This window comes from Corella eumyota, chromosome 4, assembly GCF_963082875.1.
Source record: "Corella eumyota chromosome 4, kaCorEumy4.1, whole genome shotgun sequence".
Lineage (NCBI taxonomy): Eukaryota > Metazoa > Chordata > Ascidiacea > Phlebobranchia > Corellidae > Corella > Corella eumyota.
In genome coordinates this window covers 2,401,700-2,420,827 of record NC_137493.1, presented here as the reverse complement: position 1 = coordinate 2,420,827, position 19,128 = coordinate 2,401,700, and the positions used below count along the sequence as shown (strand labels likewise).

General features: G+C 28.7%; 4 protein-coding genes across 6 annotated transcripts; 2 read left to right on the top strand and 2 right to left on the bottom strand.

Annotated features, from left to right (window-relative positions):
• Positions 1-149: 149 nt before the first annotated feature.
• Positions 150-6,357, bottom strand: LOC145749783 (DDB1- and CUL4-associated factor 8-like). Of its 2 annotated transcripts, none has more exons than XM_082565644.1 (15): positions 6,249-6,357; positions 5,764-5,998; positions 5,270-5,523; positions 5,084-5,155; positions 4,879-4,911; positions 4,472-4,707; positions 4,139-4,202; positions 3,767-3,975; positions 3,309-3,475; positions 2,891-3,111; positions 2,373-2,490; positions 1,898-2,021; positions 1,465-1,629; positions 1,166-1,269; positions 150-867 (listed from the first exon to the last, which is right to left on the bottom strand). In XM_082565644.1, the coding sequence occupies exons 2-15, from the start codon at positions 5,994-5,996 to the stop codon at positions 762-764; spliced, it is 2,106 nt and encodes a 701-aa protein (XP_082421770.1). In that variant the 5' UTR covers positions 5,997-5,998; positions 6,249-6,357; the 3' UTR covers positions 150-761. The 2 variants fall into 2 exon arrangements, with proteins under 2 accessions (XP_082421770.1, XP_082421771.1); XM_082565645.1 differs by having other exon boundaries at positions 150-864.
• Positions 6,358-6,776: 419 nt separating this feature from the next.
• LOC145751447 (uncharacterized) lies at positions 6,777-8,299 on the top strand. Its single transcript, XM_082567591.1, has 3 exons — positions 6,777-6,996; positions 7,377-7,532; positions 7,816-8,299. The coding sequence occupies exons 1-3, from the start codon at positions 6,800-6,802 to the stop codon at positions 7,979-7,981; spliced, it is 519 nt and encodes a 172-aa protein (XP_082423717.1). The 5' UTR covers positions 6,777-6,799; the 3' UTR covers positions 7,982-8,299.
• Positions 8,011-18,739, bottom strand: LOC145751445 (threonine--tRNA ligase 1, cytoplasmic-like). 2 transcript variants are annotated; one of them, XM_082567588.1, is made up of 18 exons: positions 18,656-18,739; positions 18,479-18,560; positions 18,184-18,309; positions 17,774-17,882; positions 13,308-13,428; positions 12,960-13,084; positions 12,549-12,684; positions 12,090-12,218; positions 11,766-11,873; positions 11,504-11,641; positions 11,001-11,167; positions 10,683-10,854; positions 10,286-10,414; positions 9,971-10,060; positions 9,724-9,812; positions 9,393-9,522; positions 8,860-9,081; positions 8,011-8,447 (listed from the first exon to the last, which is right to left on the bottom strand). In XM_082567588.1, exons 1-18 carry the CDS (start codon positions 18,716-18,718, stop codon positions 8,340-8,342), a joined length of 2,244 nt encoding a protein of 747 aa, XP_082423714.1. In that variant the 5' UTR covers positions 18,719-18,739; the 3' UTR covers positions 8,011-8,339. The 2 variants fall into 2 exon arrangements, with proteins under 2 accessions (XP_082423714.1, XP_082423715.1); XM_082567589.1 differs by having other exon boundaries at positions 18,479-18,572; positions 18,656-18,737.
• Positions 13,963-17,652, top strand: LOC145751446 (uncharacterized). Its single transcript, XM_082567590.1, has 8 exons — positions 13,963-14,099; positions 14,253-14,367; positions 14,528-14,582; positions 14,798-14,912; positions 15,294-15,389; positions 15,582-15,682; positions 15,844-15,910; positions 16,011-17,652. Exons 1-8 carry the CDS (start codon positions 14,054-14,056, stop codon positions 17,435-17,437), a joined length of 2,022 nt encoding a protein of 673 aa, XP_082423716.1. The 5' UTR covers positions 13,963-14,053; the 3' UTR covers positions 17,438-17,652.
• Positions 18,740-19,128: the final 389 nt, after the last annotated feature.

Below are 19,128 nucleotides of genomic sequence, written 5' to 3'. Positions count from 1 at the left end.
TTTATTTTATCTGTATTGCAACTGATTTTATCGCCAAAATAAAAAAAATTTAACTTACCAAAAATTCCATTTTAAATCTATACAATTTTAAACAGTTTAAATGGAAAAGGGAATAAATGCTTAACAATAATCTGTTACAGTAAAGCTGAATTTTTATTGTCACAGTAGCTCAGAAATAAATAGAATTTCAAACAAATCTTTGGCAAAAAGTAAAGCCAGAAAAAGCAAGAAAATGTTTAAAACAGTTTATCACTTGCAAACAAAGAGCATGCACATTGGCAAAACGAAGTAAAATATTTCATAATTCAAGAAAAAAAATTTGTTGGAAAATTCAAATGCCGTAAAAAATTCAAAATTCAAGTAGTTTAAAAAAAGTTAGAAAAAACATAAGTTTTATATTAAGTATCCGTAATTCAATATGTAAATGTTTATTAAATAAACTTTGACAATTTATGCATAACCCTTTTTTATGCTCAACTCATTTAAGACAACAACCACTTGTTTTAAAAAGTCATTTTTAGTTCACTCATTGGGCTTATCAACAAAGCCTTAACCAACCTGTTTAAGATCAAATGTAACTATGTGCCACAATGCCATAAACATTCACTTAAATGTCGATAATTTGACCTCAAAACCTCAAACACAACTCAGCAAAATCCCCGTACAGTTAACTTAATAAAGGCCTGTACTATAATAAAGATAAACAACCTAACCTTATTACCCTGCTTAAAATTCAATGATTTTGTCCAAATATGAAGAAGTTATGATTGGTTACAACTTGGTTGTTGGCTTTCTTCATCAGAATCACTTGAATTTGTTTCCGAACTGTCCTCATTATTTTCCTCATCTCTTCGCGATTGCGTTCTTCTAAATTACAAAAATAATATTAAATAATAGGTTACAAGTTAGAGCCAACATTTTAATTAAACGCAATTACCTACAAATAGGCATCTGCTTTTATTATTAAAAAACGGCATAAACCAAAAAATACATTAAATTTACAACAGTACTATTATTAGGTTGGATGTAATTTTAAGAGATGGCAATACTACACTAAATATATATTACCTATATATGTGGTTGGTTTGGTTGTTACAGTTTAATTTTATCTTATTTAAGACATATATATTTATATATACACCAAACTAAAACTTAAATATATTACCTGCTTCTTAAAGATCTCATTAAAAACCAGAGCATGTGACCATCTATCATATCAGGCATATTATCTCTTTCATCTACACTTTCTCGGTGGTTCTTTATCATTGTCTGTAAATAACATTAAATGGATATTGGTTATCGATACAAGTAAAACAAAAATTAACTTTTAACCATTTTGCTACATATACGTAAATTATAAATATATAAAAAAATAAATTTCAAATTTGGATGATCCTAAAAGTAATAATACCCATTAAAAAAAAGTACAAAGCATAGTATTTATTTTTTATTTAAAACACTTACTTCTTTAATTTTAGTTTTTTCTTCACAAGTTTCGAAGGACTCTCCAGTAGGAGACCAAAGTTTAATATTATGATCCAATCCACTGGTGGCTAATACTGGCAAGCTAGGGTGGGGTTCTAATGCATTTACTACACCCCCCTCATCCCCTGCTTTAAGGTGGATTATCTAAAAAATGAAATATTTTCTTCACTATAAATGAAATACATAATATAAACACATATATATAGATATATAGATATATTATTAGCATTAAAAGCCTTAACTTATATAAAATTTTAGCTAGGATTAAAATACAACGTCTCTTTTTAAATCAAAAATAAAAAGGCATTATGCGTAAATACAACTCACGAATTATAAGAATTTAAAAACAATACCTTACTAGTGACCAATTATTTTGAAATATTTTTCATTATTATGTTACTCTCGTTATTACCTTTGCCGATTGTTTTTCCCAGAAGAAAATATTCCCACAATCACTCCCCGATATAATATACTGAGATCTTGGACCATAAAAGTTGACTCCTTTTACTGTGACATTATTTCTATGGCCCTTGTATCTGTACAAAAAAAATTTGTTACACTTTTAATTTTATATAGATTTTAAAACTTTAAAATAACTAGTTGATAACAGGCTAATGATCAGGAATTTAATTGTAATAATACAGTCGAAACTCTCAACTAATATTCCCCTCTGCACCACAACTGGCAGTTTATTTATTTTGCAGGCCAATAAATTGGATCAACATATATAAATATATCAGCAACTAAGCTTAATATTAATAAATTTAAAATTTTAGGCTTATTTCAACACAACTACAAACCTTTTAACAGATCTATTTTATCATAAATTTACAGCTTTCAGTTGACTTAAAAATGTTTTAAAACTTTGTTAAAACCAAAAAAGTTACCGTTTAATATATTCAGCACCAGAAGAATGGGAAACATCGAACAAGTAAATATCGTCATCGTTGTAACTACAAAGCAGTTCACTACCACACCAGTTGTACATCAAACATGTTATGTTAACTAGAAAGTTTAAAAAGGCGTTTAGAGATCAATGTTTTAAATTTTAAAAATATAAATTAAAATACTTTATTTTCATTATCAATACCAGTTGCATACCCAATCTACAAACTGCAATTTCACCCAATATTTAGCCAGTTACTGTTTCATTGCTCGTCATTATGTGATATAACAAAAAATTAGCCATAGTTTTTTACCTTATGCACCACAAATAGCAGCTTTTTTAAAAGGCCTGTGAATAAGTCATGCATGTATGTAACTCCCATTATGCACAATAATATGTTAATTAGTAAAAAATTGATACATTTAACAGAGGATTCCATGCAAAGATTGCATGGTTATTTTTTTGTAAAATCCCAAAAGACTAATTACAATTTAAGTTTAATTAAAATAAGATTAAAACCTTTAGCATCCCCGCTGGCATTTTTCAACCTATCCGGACAAAACGTTTTCACGGGTTCAGTGTTTCCGTCAGTTTCTGTCAACATTCGAACATCGAACACTCGAGCAAATTGATCCCTCCCACTTACTGCAAACTGGTTGGAAATTAAGGGATTGTTGTGGATGGAATAAAGAGGGATTTTACGAATCCCAGATTTAACTGTGACAAGTTTTTCTGACGACCTGTTTGTTTAAATATTTAAATTGTTAATTTTTTTGGTGTGAAACAGATCAAACAAATACATTGATAAATATTAAAATAACTAATAATTTACTTAATAATTTGTACACTTTATAATTAAAACCGTGTTTTCTTTATATTAAATCAAATTAAATTTAAAAAAATTAAAAACAACATTTTTTAACTGTTAAAAATTTACTTTTTTTGTCTGAGATCGATCCCCATGACAACACCATCCTCACCACATGAGAGCAGTGTTGATCTTGAACCTGGATCTAAACTTAATTTATGAGCTGAACCTCGATGTTGAGCAACTTTCTTTGTTCCTTTACAAGTTCCAGTGCTCGATATATCAGCGACTCTTACCTTTAAACAATTTCTCAATTTAAAAAAAATTTACCAAGATTTGTCCAGTTAAACACATAAAGAAAAATATATTTGGTACTTGATATTTTAAAAATACTGCTGTTAAAATTCTTAACTTTTTTTTAACACAAAAAAATTATGTGGATATGAATTTAATATTCTTAGTGCATAAATTTTAGTAAGAAATCACTAATAAGTCAAGTGTAAGTGATCAAAGATTTTAAAGGTAAAATATCAAGACAACCAATATTCTTCACTTAAAAGAAATTTCATAATTTCGGTCATTTTTACCTCACCATCTCTAGCTGAGCTAACAACAGTCGAGTCACCGCAATCTGGCATAAACTTGGCCTGGAACACATTACTTCTGTGACCAGAGTCATAGGTCACGACAGGGTAACCACCCTTGCTGCACCAGTCCCATAATATCACCTTAAGGTCGTCACTTCCTGATGCTAATAGGGTCCCAGTTTGGTTAAAGTTGATTGCATTCACACAGCCTTTAAATAAAAATAATCTGTATGTTTAAGTGGTCACTTTTTAAAACTTTAAAATTACTAAACATGAAAACTTTTAGCCACTAACCTTGAAAAATTTTAAAATTTTTATTAAACAAATTCCTAAATGGAAAAAAATTAAATTATTTGTTTATATCTTTATCACCTTCATGTTTGTCCATTGTCCACATTAATTCCAATCTTTTAACCATTGCTCTAGCCCCACGAACCTAAAACATTTAAAACAAAAATTATCAGAAGCTAACAGTGCTTCCATTCTTTAGTTTTGTACAATACAACCAAGAAAAACAAAACCAAAAACTAGAATTATTAAGTGAATTTATATATAAAAAGGTGAAAACTTAGTGTTTTAAAATCAAGTGTATATATATATATACATTCACAAAAGAAATTTTAAAATTGAAATATTTAAAAATGATTGTTTTAATTGTAGCTTTGTAAAATGTAAGTATTAAAAGCAAATATTAATTTTTTTTACCCTGTATGTCCAATTATGTTGTTTAAACCCCATTTCTCTTCCTTTTAACTCTCTTAACACTCTCCAATTGATTTTTGGAAGTTTATCAACATCCTTCTCCAACCAGATCCGATCCTCTTCCTCTATCTCCTCCTTGCTCTTCTTTGGTTTCTCTTCTTCTGCCTCTTCCTCCTTTTCTTCTTCTTCACTATCATCATCAGTCCAGTCCGAAAAAAGATGTTCAGTATCGTGTTGATCTAAAAAATTAAAATTTTTCTGAGTCAAAGATGGCTTAATTTTTTTCTACAATATACCATAATTGGTGTTAAGATGTTTTAGACAGTCTGTTTTGGTATATCAGTATTTTAATTAAACATACATTCTGCATAAATTTATGTAATCTTTAAAATAAAAGTAACATAAAATACCTTCACTGTTTGAAGAATTGTCTAAATCAGAATCTACAGAAAAATTTAAATTACACAATGAAAAAAAAAGAAAAGTTAATAGTTAACCAAAAATTCTATAAAGCAATAAAATAGAAAAATCAAGTAATAAATAATTTTTTTTAACAATTCAATTATATAAGTTTTAAAGAAATTAATTTTAACACAGGAACTAAAAAAATAAAACCTTTATCATTGATTAAAGAAGTTTCTTCATTGGAACCTTTGTTTTCTTTTTCTTTTGCATTTGTCTGTTTTTCTATTAAATTATGTTAAAGTTAACTTTAATACCTAGAATATATTCATATGTTGGGTGTAAATTAAATCCAGTTTTTCCAAATTATAAAAATTAGCCAATTAAAATAATTTTTACCTTGTTTTTGTTTCTTTGCATCTGAAGGTAAAGATTCCTCTAATTCAACATTTTCTTCTTGGTTTAATTTTTCTCTTAAATTTTTCGGGTTTATTTTATGTCTTGGTCTTTTAAATAACGATTTCACTTCGTCATTTTGTGCATTTATTTTACATTTTCCCACCACCCCATCACAGATCTCAGAATCTGATTTGTTGTCAGAGTTTTTAGTTGAAGTTGATTGATCATTTTCTCCACCAGATTGATTTATTTCACTAATTAAATATTAATCAAAGATATTATAGTCTGGTCAATTGTTACTTCATATATTAACAATATTTTAATGAGTCCATAAAATGGTTTTGATTAAGTATTGGGCGAAAATGTAAAAAAATTGCAGTTTACCGCACAATAGCAAAACATTTAAAAGTTTTAAAATGAAAAAAAAATTAAAAACTAAAAACTACATTAACCACAAATAAATTGAAATATTTTAAATGTTTAAAATAACAAACCAATTATTTGAAGATAATTCTTTTGAAGCTGAAACATCAAAGTCAAGATCTACATTTATTTGTTTTTCAAATGCTTCGTCATTTAAATCCATTTTTTCAACACTAGTGGGAGTAGCTATGGAAACAGAGCCTCCGGTAACAAACCCGGAATCATTTATGTCTTCCTCCTCCGCCTCCTCCTTGGAGGAGAAATATTTTTCTTCTTCTTTTTCTTTTGTCGTGATATTTTCCATTGCTAAATATGTGTTAAAAATAAATTTCAATAAACAAAATATAATTTACAAAAAATATAAATATTAAAAATAGGTAAAATGTTTATATTGTTAGACGTTAGTTATTCATAATTAAAGATAAAGCAACAATAATAATTTTTTACAAATTTTAATGCAATTTTGCATTGATTAGAATACTTGCATTTAATTTTCTTTACAACTACAAAATAATATTTTAAAGTAAAAAATAAGTAATGTATTGCAAATGCTTACTGAATTTTTCTTTGTTTCTTGCACAGTTTCGTCTAAAACAGATAAGAAAAACACGTTAACAAACAAAACAAAACGTTTGCGCTCTACTGAGCAGGTTAATGTTAATAAAAAATGCTTCACAATTTGCATAAAAGTAAATCAAATCATTCATTAGATTAACGTTTAAATTTAAATAACAAATACATATTATAATTAGGTTTTTTGTTTAAAATTAAAAAGTGTTTTAATGAAAACAAATTAAATGTTAAAAAAGTACCAAACATAAATGTTAAAAAAGTAGCGTCATTACCGTATTTAAAATAGCACGTTAAAGTTTATTTTGTAAACAGTCTCACGTGAACTTTTTTAAGCAAGTTTATAAATGTTTTCAGATAATTGCTGCGAATTTTTAAGTATGAGCAAAGCAAGTTAACTCAACAAAATACGTTTTACTTACAACAAATTATATAATTATGTTGAGCAATTATCATATCAATATTATAATTGTCCATCAAATTAATTCAACATATTTTATTAATTTTAGAAATAGTCAGATAGTTCTTCTTATAAAAATGAGGTTAACTTTATTGTTGCGTCTTGGGAAGCAAAGAAGATATAAAATAGTTAGAGGAGACCCACACAGGGGAAAGTCCCAAGTACCCCATAGGATTACTGCTATGGAAAGAGAGAAGTTTGTTGATGCACTAAAAGTTGAATGTACAAACGAAATGTGGTTGACGCGACCCTACTTATCAAAAGAAGAAGAAAAGTAGGTTTTGTTATATCACAAGTTACATCATTTTTACTCCATTTTAAAGCGCCTTTTTTAATATTCATAAGTTTATTAATTTATGCCTGATATAGCCTATATAAAATATTTAGGATCCCATGTAAGGTATAGAGCTGTTATTTTGTGGTTCTGTAGAATTCAATTTTAAATACTACCTTAACTCTTGTATTAAAAAGTTGGGGTGAAGTTTAGTTTAAAATTTTGTAAAAGTAATACCTTTCTACATTGGTCACGTTTCTACGTAAGATCTGATAAATAATGATCATTAAACAAACACTTTGACCTAATTTAAGGTTGCTTACCCATTAATGTTTTTTAAGTTATAGACCTTAAACCATTAAAAGTTTATTTTTATACAGAACACTATCATCCAAATTGATTAAAACAAAGCTAGATATTTATAAAATGGTGAACAAAGAAGACATTCAACAAAAGAGAAGTTTGAAATACAGAATTAAAATGAAACCTCATGTTCACTTCGATAAAAGATGGAGCTGCTTGGAGAATGACAGCAAGTAAGAAAATATAAAAACAAAATAATTCATGTATTATAAATAAATAATATATTTTCATCTTATACCTGCCTTATGTTATTAAATGGCCTCAACTTAAAAAAATGCCCTTAAAATAAACTGCCAAGGGCAATGTGTTGTTTGGATTTTGTATAATAAAAATACAACTTTCAAAACTAAAAATTTATCTCTTTTTTACCCTTAGTGTTTGGTGCCCCAGTTTTTAAAATTTCAAGTATATAAATTAACAAAACAAACCAGTTTCTGAAACTGTTTTTTTGCTCAGATGGATAGAAAGTGAATACTTCAAGAACAAAAGAGTTTATCAAAAGTTAGCTGAATGTAGTATACCTAAAAAATTCCCCGATTTTTGGCCACCAACTAAAGAAAATTGGGAAGAATGGAACAAAATTGAAGGATTCGGTTTAAAAGAGAAAAAGGATTCTTCATAGTTGATAAAAACTAAATATATCATACAATGTTTTTACTTTCATGTTTGTTTTTTTATTTCACCATGTGATGATGTTAAATATATACAAAACCAAAATCTGTAACGTTTTGGAACAGGTAGTAGTAAAAATCAACCATAAATGCTAGGTCTAATAGGTATTAACTATTATTGGAATATTCGAGATTGCAATACTAATGTGCAAATAAAAATTTGCATTTACAATTTTGCTTTAAAATTTATGGAACAAAAATACAAAATCTAAAATGTTGTCATGACTACATTGTTGTATGAAATTATTTTAGGTTAGCGATGGAAAATCTCAGGCTTACAAAACTACATCTAGTTAATAAATTAAAATTCTAATTTTCTTGTGGATCATCAAAAGCGTCTTCTGCGTTCTTATGTTTAGTGTCCACTAGATGTCTCAGTTTTTTGATCACATTTTCTACACTGTGCTCACCATGTACCTACGTTAAAAATTGTTAAAGTTTTTTACAACTTTAGAATTACTTTTATCAAGAAAAGACCACTTTGCCCAAAAAAACATGTTTTACCATGGAAAAAAATTTGTTTTAATATATTTCTCCATTTAAAATCTTATTTTCTAATCTTTTAAGTTATATACCCTTCTATTAATGTTATTATTATTACTTAATTTTAATGGTCATAATATGGCATTTTAAAGGTCATAATATGGTCACAACACTTCACTCATATTTGCCTGATAAAATTTAACCCCACACCACATTCGGTCAGTTTTAATAAGTTATAGGCATATAAATTAATCATACTTGGAAATTTTTATATATATATAATTATATATTGTTTACTCTATTACATATCAATTTCGTCATAGGATGTTAAAACTTAACATTTTACCTTGTTATCTCTTGTGCGAATGTTAACCGTCCCATTCTCTTGCTCCCTCTCTCCAACAACACAAATAAAGTTATATTGTTCAACCTGAGCATTTCGGATCTTTTTGTTCAAGGTCAAACCAGGGTCATGCTCCATGTCCACCTGAAATCCTGCGTCATGAAGTTGTTGGCGGACAGAATCTGCATAGTCATCAAATTTGCCGGACACAGATAATATCATAACCTTAATGTGTAAAATTAAGAAAATAAAATAATATTAAGAAATAAAATATTATCTGCATATAGTTTAATAAAACTTAAGGGTTAAATTATATTAATTGACATTGTTACTTTTACAATACTTATCTAAGACAGTTTTAATAATTTTAGCAAGGGAACAGTTTTTGCTCTGCTTAAATACCTTATATAAAAACGGTAGAAATTAAACCCAAAACTGATTTTATTAAATATATATAAAGTTTTAATACCTTTTGCCTTATACCATTATGCTACTCACAACCTGAAAAAAATAAACATAACATCAAAGCATCAAACCTGTCTAGGTGAGAGCCATAGAGGCCACTTTCCTCCAAAATTTTCAGTAAGAACTGCCATTATTCTTTCAACTGAACCTAGTATAGCTCGATGAATTATCACCGGACGTTTCTTTTCAGTTCCTTCCCCACTATGGATAGGAAAATAGAAAAATTACCAAAATGATATTTAAACTTGTGTGATATAAAAGAAAATGGAAATTTAAATTAAATTTTAAATATTATACAAACAAGTTGAATTCTAATATAAATACAATAAATTTTAACAAGCAAGACTTGGAATTTATCTAGATAAATATTTTGAAATCTTAGAATACAATTTGAATACTTACGAGACATAATTGAGATCAAATCTAATTGGAAGTTGAAAGTCAAGTTGAATGGTTGCACATTGATGTGGTCTTCTCAGTGCATCCAAGATCTATGACATTATAACAAACTATTATTATCACACCAATAACATTTTTTTATTATTTTGACACAAGTAATACAAGTTTAACTCTTGGCAAAAAACCTTAAATATAGTTTTTTTATGATTACTATATGGGTTAAAATTAACCAATAAGTTAATATTTTAACCTGAATATCAATCTTGGGTCCATAGAAAGCTCCATCCCCAGGATTTAACTTCCATGGGTTGTTGAACTCATTTAAACATTCCTCCAATGTCTATTTAATATAATGAGAACTAGCAAGTTAAATTTTGATGGTTATTAAATTAATAATTTTGATTTTTTTTACTACCATTGTTCATGTATATCTTTAATATAATTAACAGTATATAAATAAACTATATGTAAGTGATATCTTTTGTGTACATTTAAAACCTTAAAAAAAGATATATTTAAAAAAAGGTAATTTTAAATTAAAAAAAATGAAACAACTTAATCCCACCTTTTCTGCATCGTTCCACATCTCAATATCCCCCATATATTTCTCAGGTCTGGTGGAAAGGAAGAGTTTAAAAGTGAAACCGAAAATATCGTAAACTGTTTTAAGAAAATCAAATGCTCCGAGAATTTCCTGAAAAAACATTTCAAAAATTTTAAATTTTATTTCTGTTTTATACCATAGATTTATCAACAAATTAAATTTTTATCTAAAGTCAAACTTGGTAGTGATAAAGTTTAATTAAAACAAATAAACTGTATAAATAAAAATGTAATATTATTGAGCATAGACCACTGGCAAAACAATTATTATTTACAACTTCAAAATTATATTCATAATACTTATATACATTAACTACAACTTACTATACCAAACATAATATTACAATTTAACCACAAACCTGTTTAATTTGTTCAGGTCTACAAAATATATGAGCATCATCTTGTTGAAACCTTCGCACTCTCGTGAGTCCAGTTAACGCTCCAGATAACTCATTTCGATGCAAAACTCCAAAGTCGGCAAACCGCAGCGGCAACTCCCTCCAAGAACGATTGCGATGCGCAAACATCAAACTATTTTATTTTGAAAAGTATTTTGAGATAATGTCAATTTTTGAGATATTGTCAAAAATATTTTGAGATATTGTCAAAAGGTTGTGAAGCAATTCTCTATACATTTAAAATAAATAAACAATAAAAAACATACTAAATATACTAACCAATGTCCTGGACAGTTCATTGGCTTTAGTGCAAACATATCTTTTTCAATTTCACACTTGAATATATTGTCAGCATAATGTTGCCAATGTCCGGACGTGATCCAAACTTTTGAGTTGTAAATATTTGGAGTGATTACTTCTTGGAAACCTCTCTTTCTGTATTCACTCTTGAAAAAAAATTATTTTTTTAAAGATCAAAAAGCAAGTGGCTGTGTTGTGTAGTGGTCAGAACACTTAGTTTCACTACATGAGGTCCTGTGTTCAATCCATATTGGCCACATGCTGTAGCGCCCTTGAGTAAGGCACTATGAACAGTATGAACTTCTGCTAAGTGAACAATTAATCAGCAGCTTGATTATCATAATCTATAATACCTCTAACTGCCAAAGGCAACTTCATACTGGGTGGGGGTAACTGATGTTACTTTATGTTAAGTTCCTAAAGTTGACCAATATTTTGACAATTATGTAATACTTTTTTCAAAATTGGAAAGTAATTCTTACTCTGATGAAGTTGATAAGGGTGTTATAGATAAAAGCTCCTCTAGGAAAGAAGAAGCAACTTCCAGGACTCAATTCGTGGAAGAAGAAAAGTTCCTGCTCTCTTCCAATTCTTCTGTGATCTCTCTGCTTTGCTTCTTCCTGAAAAAAAAATTAAAAAAAAAATTAAAATTAAAAAATCAAATTTTGCCAACAAGATTGTTTATTGAATATAAATAAGGTAAGGACTTCAAATTAACATGATCTAACATTTAAAAGTGTTTACTTGGAATTGTTGCCATTGTTTTAGCTCCTTCTTATCAGGGAAACTTATTCCGTAAATCCTCTGCAGGGATTCCATCTCAGCTTTTCCTTCCCAGTAAGTTGCCGAGTTCTGTCAAAAAAATTAAACAGTTTTTAATAAATATTATTTTTTAAAAATAAGTAAAAGAAAGCCAAAATAAAACTGATTTGAAATTTGTATTTTATTAAAAATTTTGTTCTAGCTAAAATGTAATTTTTTTAACTATAGTCTTGACAAAAACATTATTTTCTGCACTAGTAAAACTCTGAATATGTTTAGTTTAAAATATTACAGTATTCCATGTACCTTGTAAAGCTGAAAAGCCTTAATTTTTCCAGTATGTCTAACATGAGGTCCTCTGCATAAATCAATAAGAGGCCCACATCTATAAACTGTTGTAGTTGGGGTCGTAACTTTCTCGTTCAAGATCCTTAACTACAACAATGGTCAAGTGGTTATAATTATGAATAGATAGAATACTTGGCTTCACTACATAAGGTCCTAGGTTTGATTCCTATGGCTTCTACAGTGTACCTAAGTTAGGTGCTGTAAATGGTACAAGCTCCTCTCGGTATATTATAGTAAAAATTTCTTGTAAAAGTATCTAGGCAGATAGTAAAGTGAACCGATTGAGTTTTGTATAAGATTTTTGTGAGTTTTGGTTGAGTTTTTTTGTGAGTTTTGGTTGAGTTTGTGGAAGGTTGTATATTAAAACTTAAATAGGAAATTATACAGTTATTTCTTACACATGCATATTACTTTTACCTTAAACTTGTTGTAAGCAAACATCTTTAATAGATTTTCCTTGGTGACAACTAATCTTTCAAATGGTTGTTTTTCCTTTAATATTGACTTCATTATTCCTTCTATTGCTGGGAAGTCATTCTTATCTGAAACTTGCCTGAAATTAAAAGAAAATGTAATATTAAAATTAAGGATAAATGTTTTTTGTAACTTAATTTGAAAAAAATTTAATTAAGATAGGCACAATAACTTTGATTGACTTTAAAAAAAGTTTAAATTAATTTTAGGTTGTTTTTTTTCCCTAAGTTTGCTGGTATTTTAATACAGTTTAAATTAAACTATATAACAAACTATATCAACTAAAGGTTTCATTAATTTCACTCATTAGTTACACTTTAATATTGCATTTAAGATCTAGATTTTTACACTTACGTTTCATCCATAAACATATCATAATAAAATCCTTGTTCAATAGGAGGTCCATAACACAAACATCCATCATAAGTTCTCTCCATAGCTTCACCCAATATATGAGCAGTAGAATGCCAGTATACTGCCTATTAATAAATTAAATACTATAGTAAATTGCATTTAAATAAAGGCCCCTATTTGCCTAGCATTTATCAGTAAATTAAAATAGGGAGATGGTCTAAAATGTGATATTTTAGTCAATTTTTTGGGGGAAAATAAACATTAAAAAGAGTAAGAATTTTGTTTTGTACTGTAGCCTTCTCCTTATTTTTAGTAAAAATATAAAATAATTAAAGTTTTGATTTTAACCTGAGCTTCTTCATCATCGAACTTGAGTAACTGCAGCTTACTATCCCCCTCTAGTGGTCTATCCAGATCCCACACCACATTATTCACTTTCGCAACCACAGTGTTATCTGCTAGGCCTTGGCTGGAAACAAAATATTGAAGTAAATTAAAAAAGAAAAATTCAATATTTAATCGTAATGTTACATTGAAATCATTTATATAGAAATTGTGTTTAAGTTTATGCTAAAAATTGCTACAATTATTGTAACTAATAATATGTTACTTTAAAATTTTAGCAACAGTATAGAATGGATAGAGTTATCTAAAATAAACAATAAAATAAAAATTCTGCAAAAGTAAGAATAAATTATTATTTACAAAGTTCTTGGTATTTTTACATAAATGTATAGTTGTTTTGTTAGCTTGTGCATAAATTAAATCCTTGGGAATATATTTATAACTTAAATCACAAGAATCTTACAATACAGGGGGAATTACGTAGCAAAAAAAGTAACCAAGAAACCATATTTCTGGTTGAATGCTCCCCTATATTTAGTGCTCATGTGATATCAAGCCAGGCATAACGACTATTTGTGTGCAACATTATTCTTTATTCTAAGTACAACAAAAGTGTAACAGTTTTTTAAATACACACCTAAGTTACCAGGCTTAATGTGTAAATTTTTCAGGTTAACATATCGTGTTTTTTTAGATTTGTTTTAAGTTGTTGATTTTTTAATATTTTTAAAAGTGTTTTGAATATAAATATGGCGTTAGAAGCAGTGGAATATCTTTACATTAGCTTGGGGTCAGGTAAATAATTATATGACTAATTTAAATGGTAATAAAAATAAAATCTAAATCTATTTAAATCAAAAAATAAAAATTGTTTTGTTTTATTTTTGTTTCTAAACCATTTTTTTTTAATTTATATTTTTTAATAAAATTTCGTCTGTTTTTTTTAAGTTGCTGGAATGGCATTGTTTATTGCCTTTGTTGTGTCCAGTGCAGTGTTTTGGGATACTAAAGTTGTGAAATATGCAAGAAGGAAGGCAAGAAAAGAAGCAAGAGCTGAAGACAAGTAATAACAAGAAATTTCTCTTTTTTAAATGTTTTAATTTAATGACATAAAATAAAAATTTTGCTGTGAATTTAAACCCTCCTTAATATTGTTAAGACAGCAATTACATTAATTTGGATAATTGTGTTATAATTACCTAACAATTACATTTATGTTTTAGTCGAATAAGGGGAAATGATAATCCCCAAGCCCAACAAATAATAGAAAGTGAAACGGTAACAACTTTTCAATTCACAAAACTTCGAAAAGTTTAAAAAACAAAATCCATAGATAAAAAAAAAACAAAAAGCTTTTTTATACTATATATGATAGCCTTTTATAAAAAAAAAAAAATTGTGAAAATAATTTGATACAAATAATCTGACAATCAAAAAAACAAATTTATTCGAGAGAAAAAAAATGTAAGTTAACACTAATATTTAACATTCAGAGACCAACAACAGTGGCACACACCAGCCCCCCAATCATCGCTACAAACCCTGAATCTCACCCCTATTTACTACCAACATCTACTGAACCCGTAGACCTCAGATCCTACGTTGTTCGTGAGTATAATTAAGTAATTTATGCTGCGTAAAATAATTAGGTGCTCAGCAAAACCATAATACAAAAAATGAACTGGTGGCATATTAAGCTGGACTATTTAATAATCTTTGAATCATAACCAATATAAAGAAAAAAATACATCTGTCACACCAAAACCAACAAAAAAACTAACATTATTTAAATAAATAAATTAAAACTTGATGCTAATTATGTCACAATTTAGAAATAATTTAGTTAACACAAATATAGCAAAATTAGTGCTTTAACTTTAATCAAACTAAGAGCTACAACCTAACTTGATTTTAATTTTAAAAAATTTTAGGTTTTTAAATAAAAAAGTGTTTTTAAACATTATAATAATCAAAGACTTTATTTTTAAGGCACCCCTTCCCTCCCACCCCCATACCAAGAAGAAGTACAAACCCCCATCCCTGCACCCGATCAATATCGATCACATATTCCTATTGAAAGCCAAAGTAATTTTTAATATTAACCAATAAGTCTGATATTTTAAACTAGGCAAATAAATTGTCTACAGCTAGTCAGTAATTATATAGTATAACAGTGCAAATTATAGCTTTAAATTAGGTAATACCATAGCATTACCCTTAAACAATTTAAACTGCATAGATCGCTAATAAAAACACACAAATTATTCTATAACCCAGGGGGTCCAATGGATTATTCTGGTATGAGTTCACATACAGTTCGCCCAAGACCAGGATTCCCCATGTATGAAACTCATGAGGCACAACTCAGACAGTTACAGGTGAAAAGATTTGGATTTTTTAATTTTATGATGTAATAATAAAACATCTAACTAAAGGAATTCCATACATAGATTTGTACACCAGTACAATCAATTTCTCACTTTGAGTCTTTGAAAATTGTAAAACAGGAGATAATTAATTTTTATACTTCATTTTATAGAAAGCAAACATAAATCGGCATGCACAAGAATCTATTAGAGCTTCGTTAGCATCTTCCCGACTTCCAGGTAATTTTAATTAATTACCTTCAAAAAATTTAAAAATCAGCAAACAAAAATTGAAATCTTTTTGTTAAATTAAGAAAATAAAATTTTAATTATTTTTTAGCACACAACAGTCAACAAAATCAGTCCTCAACATCACGACACAACATACAATCAACAAGTTTGTCGATCAACAATCCAACAACAAACGACACTGATGATTACAACTCAATCTACGAGCACATAGAACCGACTCCAACGGCTCCCCCAGTGGTGGAAGAGGAAATACCGAGTCATGTGATAACAGCATCTTTACTCTCGCTCCCGAGAATAAATGAAAATAGTTCGCAAGCAACCAGTAACATCCCTTCACCAATCACTGAAATACCAGAAAACGTTTCATCTGCTTCCTCTATTTCTTCTAATGAGGTAAATACTTCTGCTACAAGTCCTGTTATTTCTACTGCCCACACAACAGTCACTATCCCTTCCATGCCTAAAACTTTACCTAAATCCACATATGATGCTACTTATGAAACCCCTTTAACTTCAACTCCCATGATTCTAACAACTCCACCAATATTAGAAGAAACCGCACAAGAAAATTTACCTTCTTCTAGTTTAGCAACTCCACAAGCTAGTCCAAAACCAAAAAGAGTTAAAAAAGCAAAGAAATCAACATCAAACACAAAGGCTAAGAAGAAAAAGAAGTATGTTGAGAAGAAATTATTGGCTGAAGAGCGAAAAAAAGATCAACCAACTTCATACATTCCAATCTCCTATGATGATATCATAATACAACAAAGTGACGATGAAATAGTTTCAACACCAAATGATGAGGTCAAAGCACAACAAAATGAAAATTCAAGCCCTCCACCTAGTGATGCTATCTCAATGCCGGAAAGCAATGATGTTACACCAAAGCAGATGAATGGCAACGCACCACAAGATGAAGCAGTGGTTTCTAATGATGACATCACAAGTCTACCTGAAGATAATGCGGCCATACCAAACAATGAAGTGGTTGTCAAACCCGATGACATTACAATTCAACTCGGTGAATGTGATGTCATAAAAAGTATAGAAGGAAATAAGGAAAGTAACGAAGAAGAAAAGGTAGAAAGTGTTAGCATGCAGAAGAGTGATGACATCATAGAACAAGAACATAATTCTGTTGTCCACCTTATTGATGATGTCATAAACCACGAAAAATATGATGGCTCTTCAAGTGAGGACAAACCAAAGAATAATGAGGATGTTGTTAATGATCATAAAGAGCAGGTTGTAGTCAGTGTTCATCATAATGATGATAATACAAGTGACCAGAGCAATGATGATGTCATCGAACAAAATGATGATACAGCAGATACCTCCATCAACAATGACTCTGAGAAGATGACAATAACGGAAGATAACGTCACAGGTTCCAGTGATGATGTCACAGATAAATTATCAGATAACATTGAAATTGAAGACAAACAAACAACAAAACAAGAGGAACTTGAAAATCTTGGACTTGAAAATCTGGCAGCTAAGTTAATGGTTCCATGAATACAAAACTATTAGTCCGTATTTGCTACTAATGTGTATATACAGCATAAAAACTAATTGTATTTATATTCTTAACATATGTTAAATTTTAAATGTTCATCTTATATAGTTTTGTTGCGCCCTTATAGTTTGGTTTTAAACATTGTAGAGAAAGAAAAAAAATTGTGAATAATTGTTTGGTATAGTTATATATTATGAGTGTAAATAAAAACTTATTAACAATCAACAAAAAGCCCCTTATAGTTGAATAGAACTTTAGAACAAACTAACTCAGTCTTGTGCTTTAAAATAATCTACGTGCTAGAACAAAAAACATAGATTTGTAAAACAAAATACCTTATTCCTTGAGCAATAGTGTAAGGAGTTGATACCCATGACTTTCCATCCACAACTTTTCCATCAGGTAAAGTTATGCAGATTGGTTCTGAACAAGATTCTCGCTTTTCTGTAAACAAAATCAGTAATATACTTTATAAATAATTCTTTTATAATAGGTTTGTCATGGTATTTTAGTTTTATTTATGTAGTATGTAACAATGTGGTGATAAGTTGAGGTAACTTTTTGGTAGATATTTTATAAATTTTTTAGACACTTATGTAACTAATAAAGCATTACCATACTTTTTTATATATATGATTAATTTAATAAATTTTATGAGCAAACCAGTAGAAATTAGAGACAGCATACAATAATAATATTTATAATCACAAGTAAATAACCTTTATAACAAGTTAAAAATTGAGACCTGCTAGTATTTGATCTGATTCGATTTTTAGTTGATCGTAAAGATCTAATCTTTCTTGAATGTAAGATGGCCAGGGGTTTAGTTCTTTGGTTACAGATGAATTATTATTACCACCCCCTTTCTTACCTTAACAGTGCACATAAAAATTATTATTCACGATGTTGCATTTATATTTTTGTATATTAACAGATAAAAAAAATATATACATATGCATTGGAGTATTTAAAACATATTAATAGCGTTTTTCTCCTAAATTTTATTTTTCAATTAATAACAACGCCGGCCAGAAACTTACCCTTTTTCCCTTTTTGTTGAGTTGGTTTCTTAGATTGATTTTCCTTATTATCCATCATAAATTGCTTGCTGCTATATGTTGCCTATAACAATATCTGAACATTAATAAAAATTATCAGAATTATTCATAAATATTAGGTTATAAAAATAAACATAATTAAAACATGTTCAATCTTACCAACTTTATTTGATTAAATTTTCTAGCAGATCCAATTCTTAAAAGAACAGATTTTAACAGCATAAAAAATTCCTAATCAACTACTGCAAAAAAATTAAGTTTTAGTTGTTTTGTTCTGGACATTTATTTGTTTAATAATCATTATTTCTTATACAAAACAATTTTGTGTATAGTAAAAAAAATCAGTTACTCCGACCCAGTCTCAAGTTGCCTGTGGCAGTTTGGGATATTATAGATTATAATTGCCCGGTTATTATGCTGCTGATTAAGTATTGGCTCAGCAGGAGTTCAAACCGTTTATAGCACCTTACTCAAGGAAGCTACAGCATGAGATCAGTGGGGATTGAACCCTTGACCTCATGTGTGGTTTCCAACTTCTAACATAACGCCTAAATCTGTACTAGGCGTAATATACAAGATTCCACATTTAACATAAACCCAACTATGTTTTAGAGATGTAAACAAAACACCCA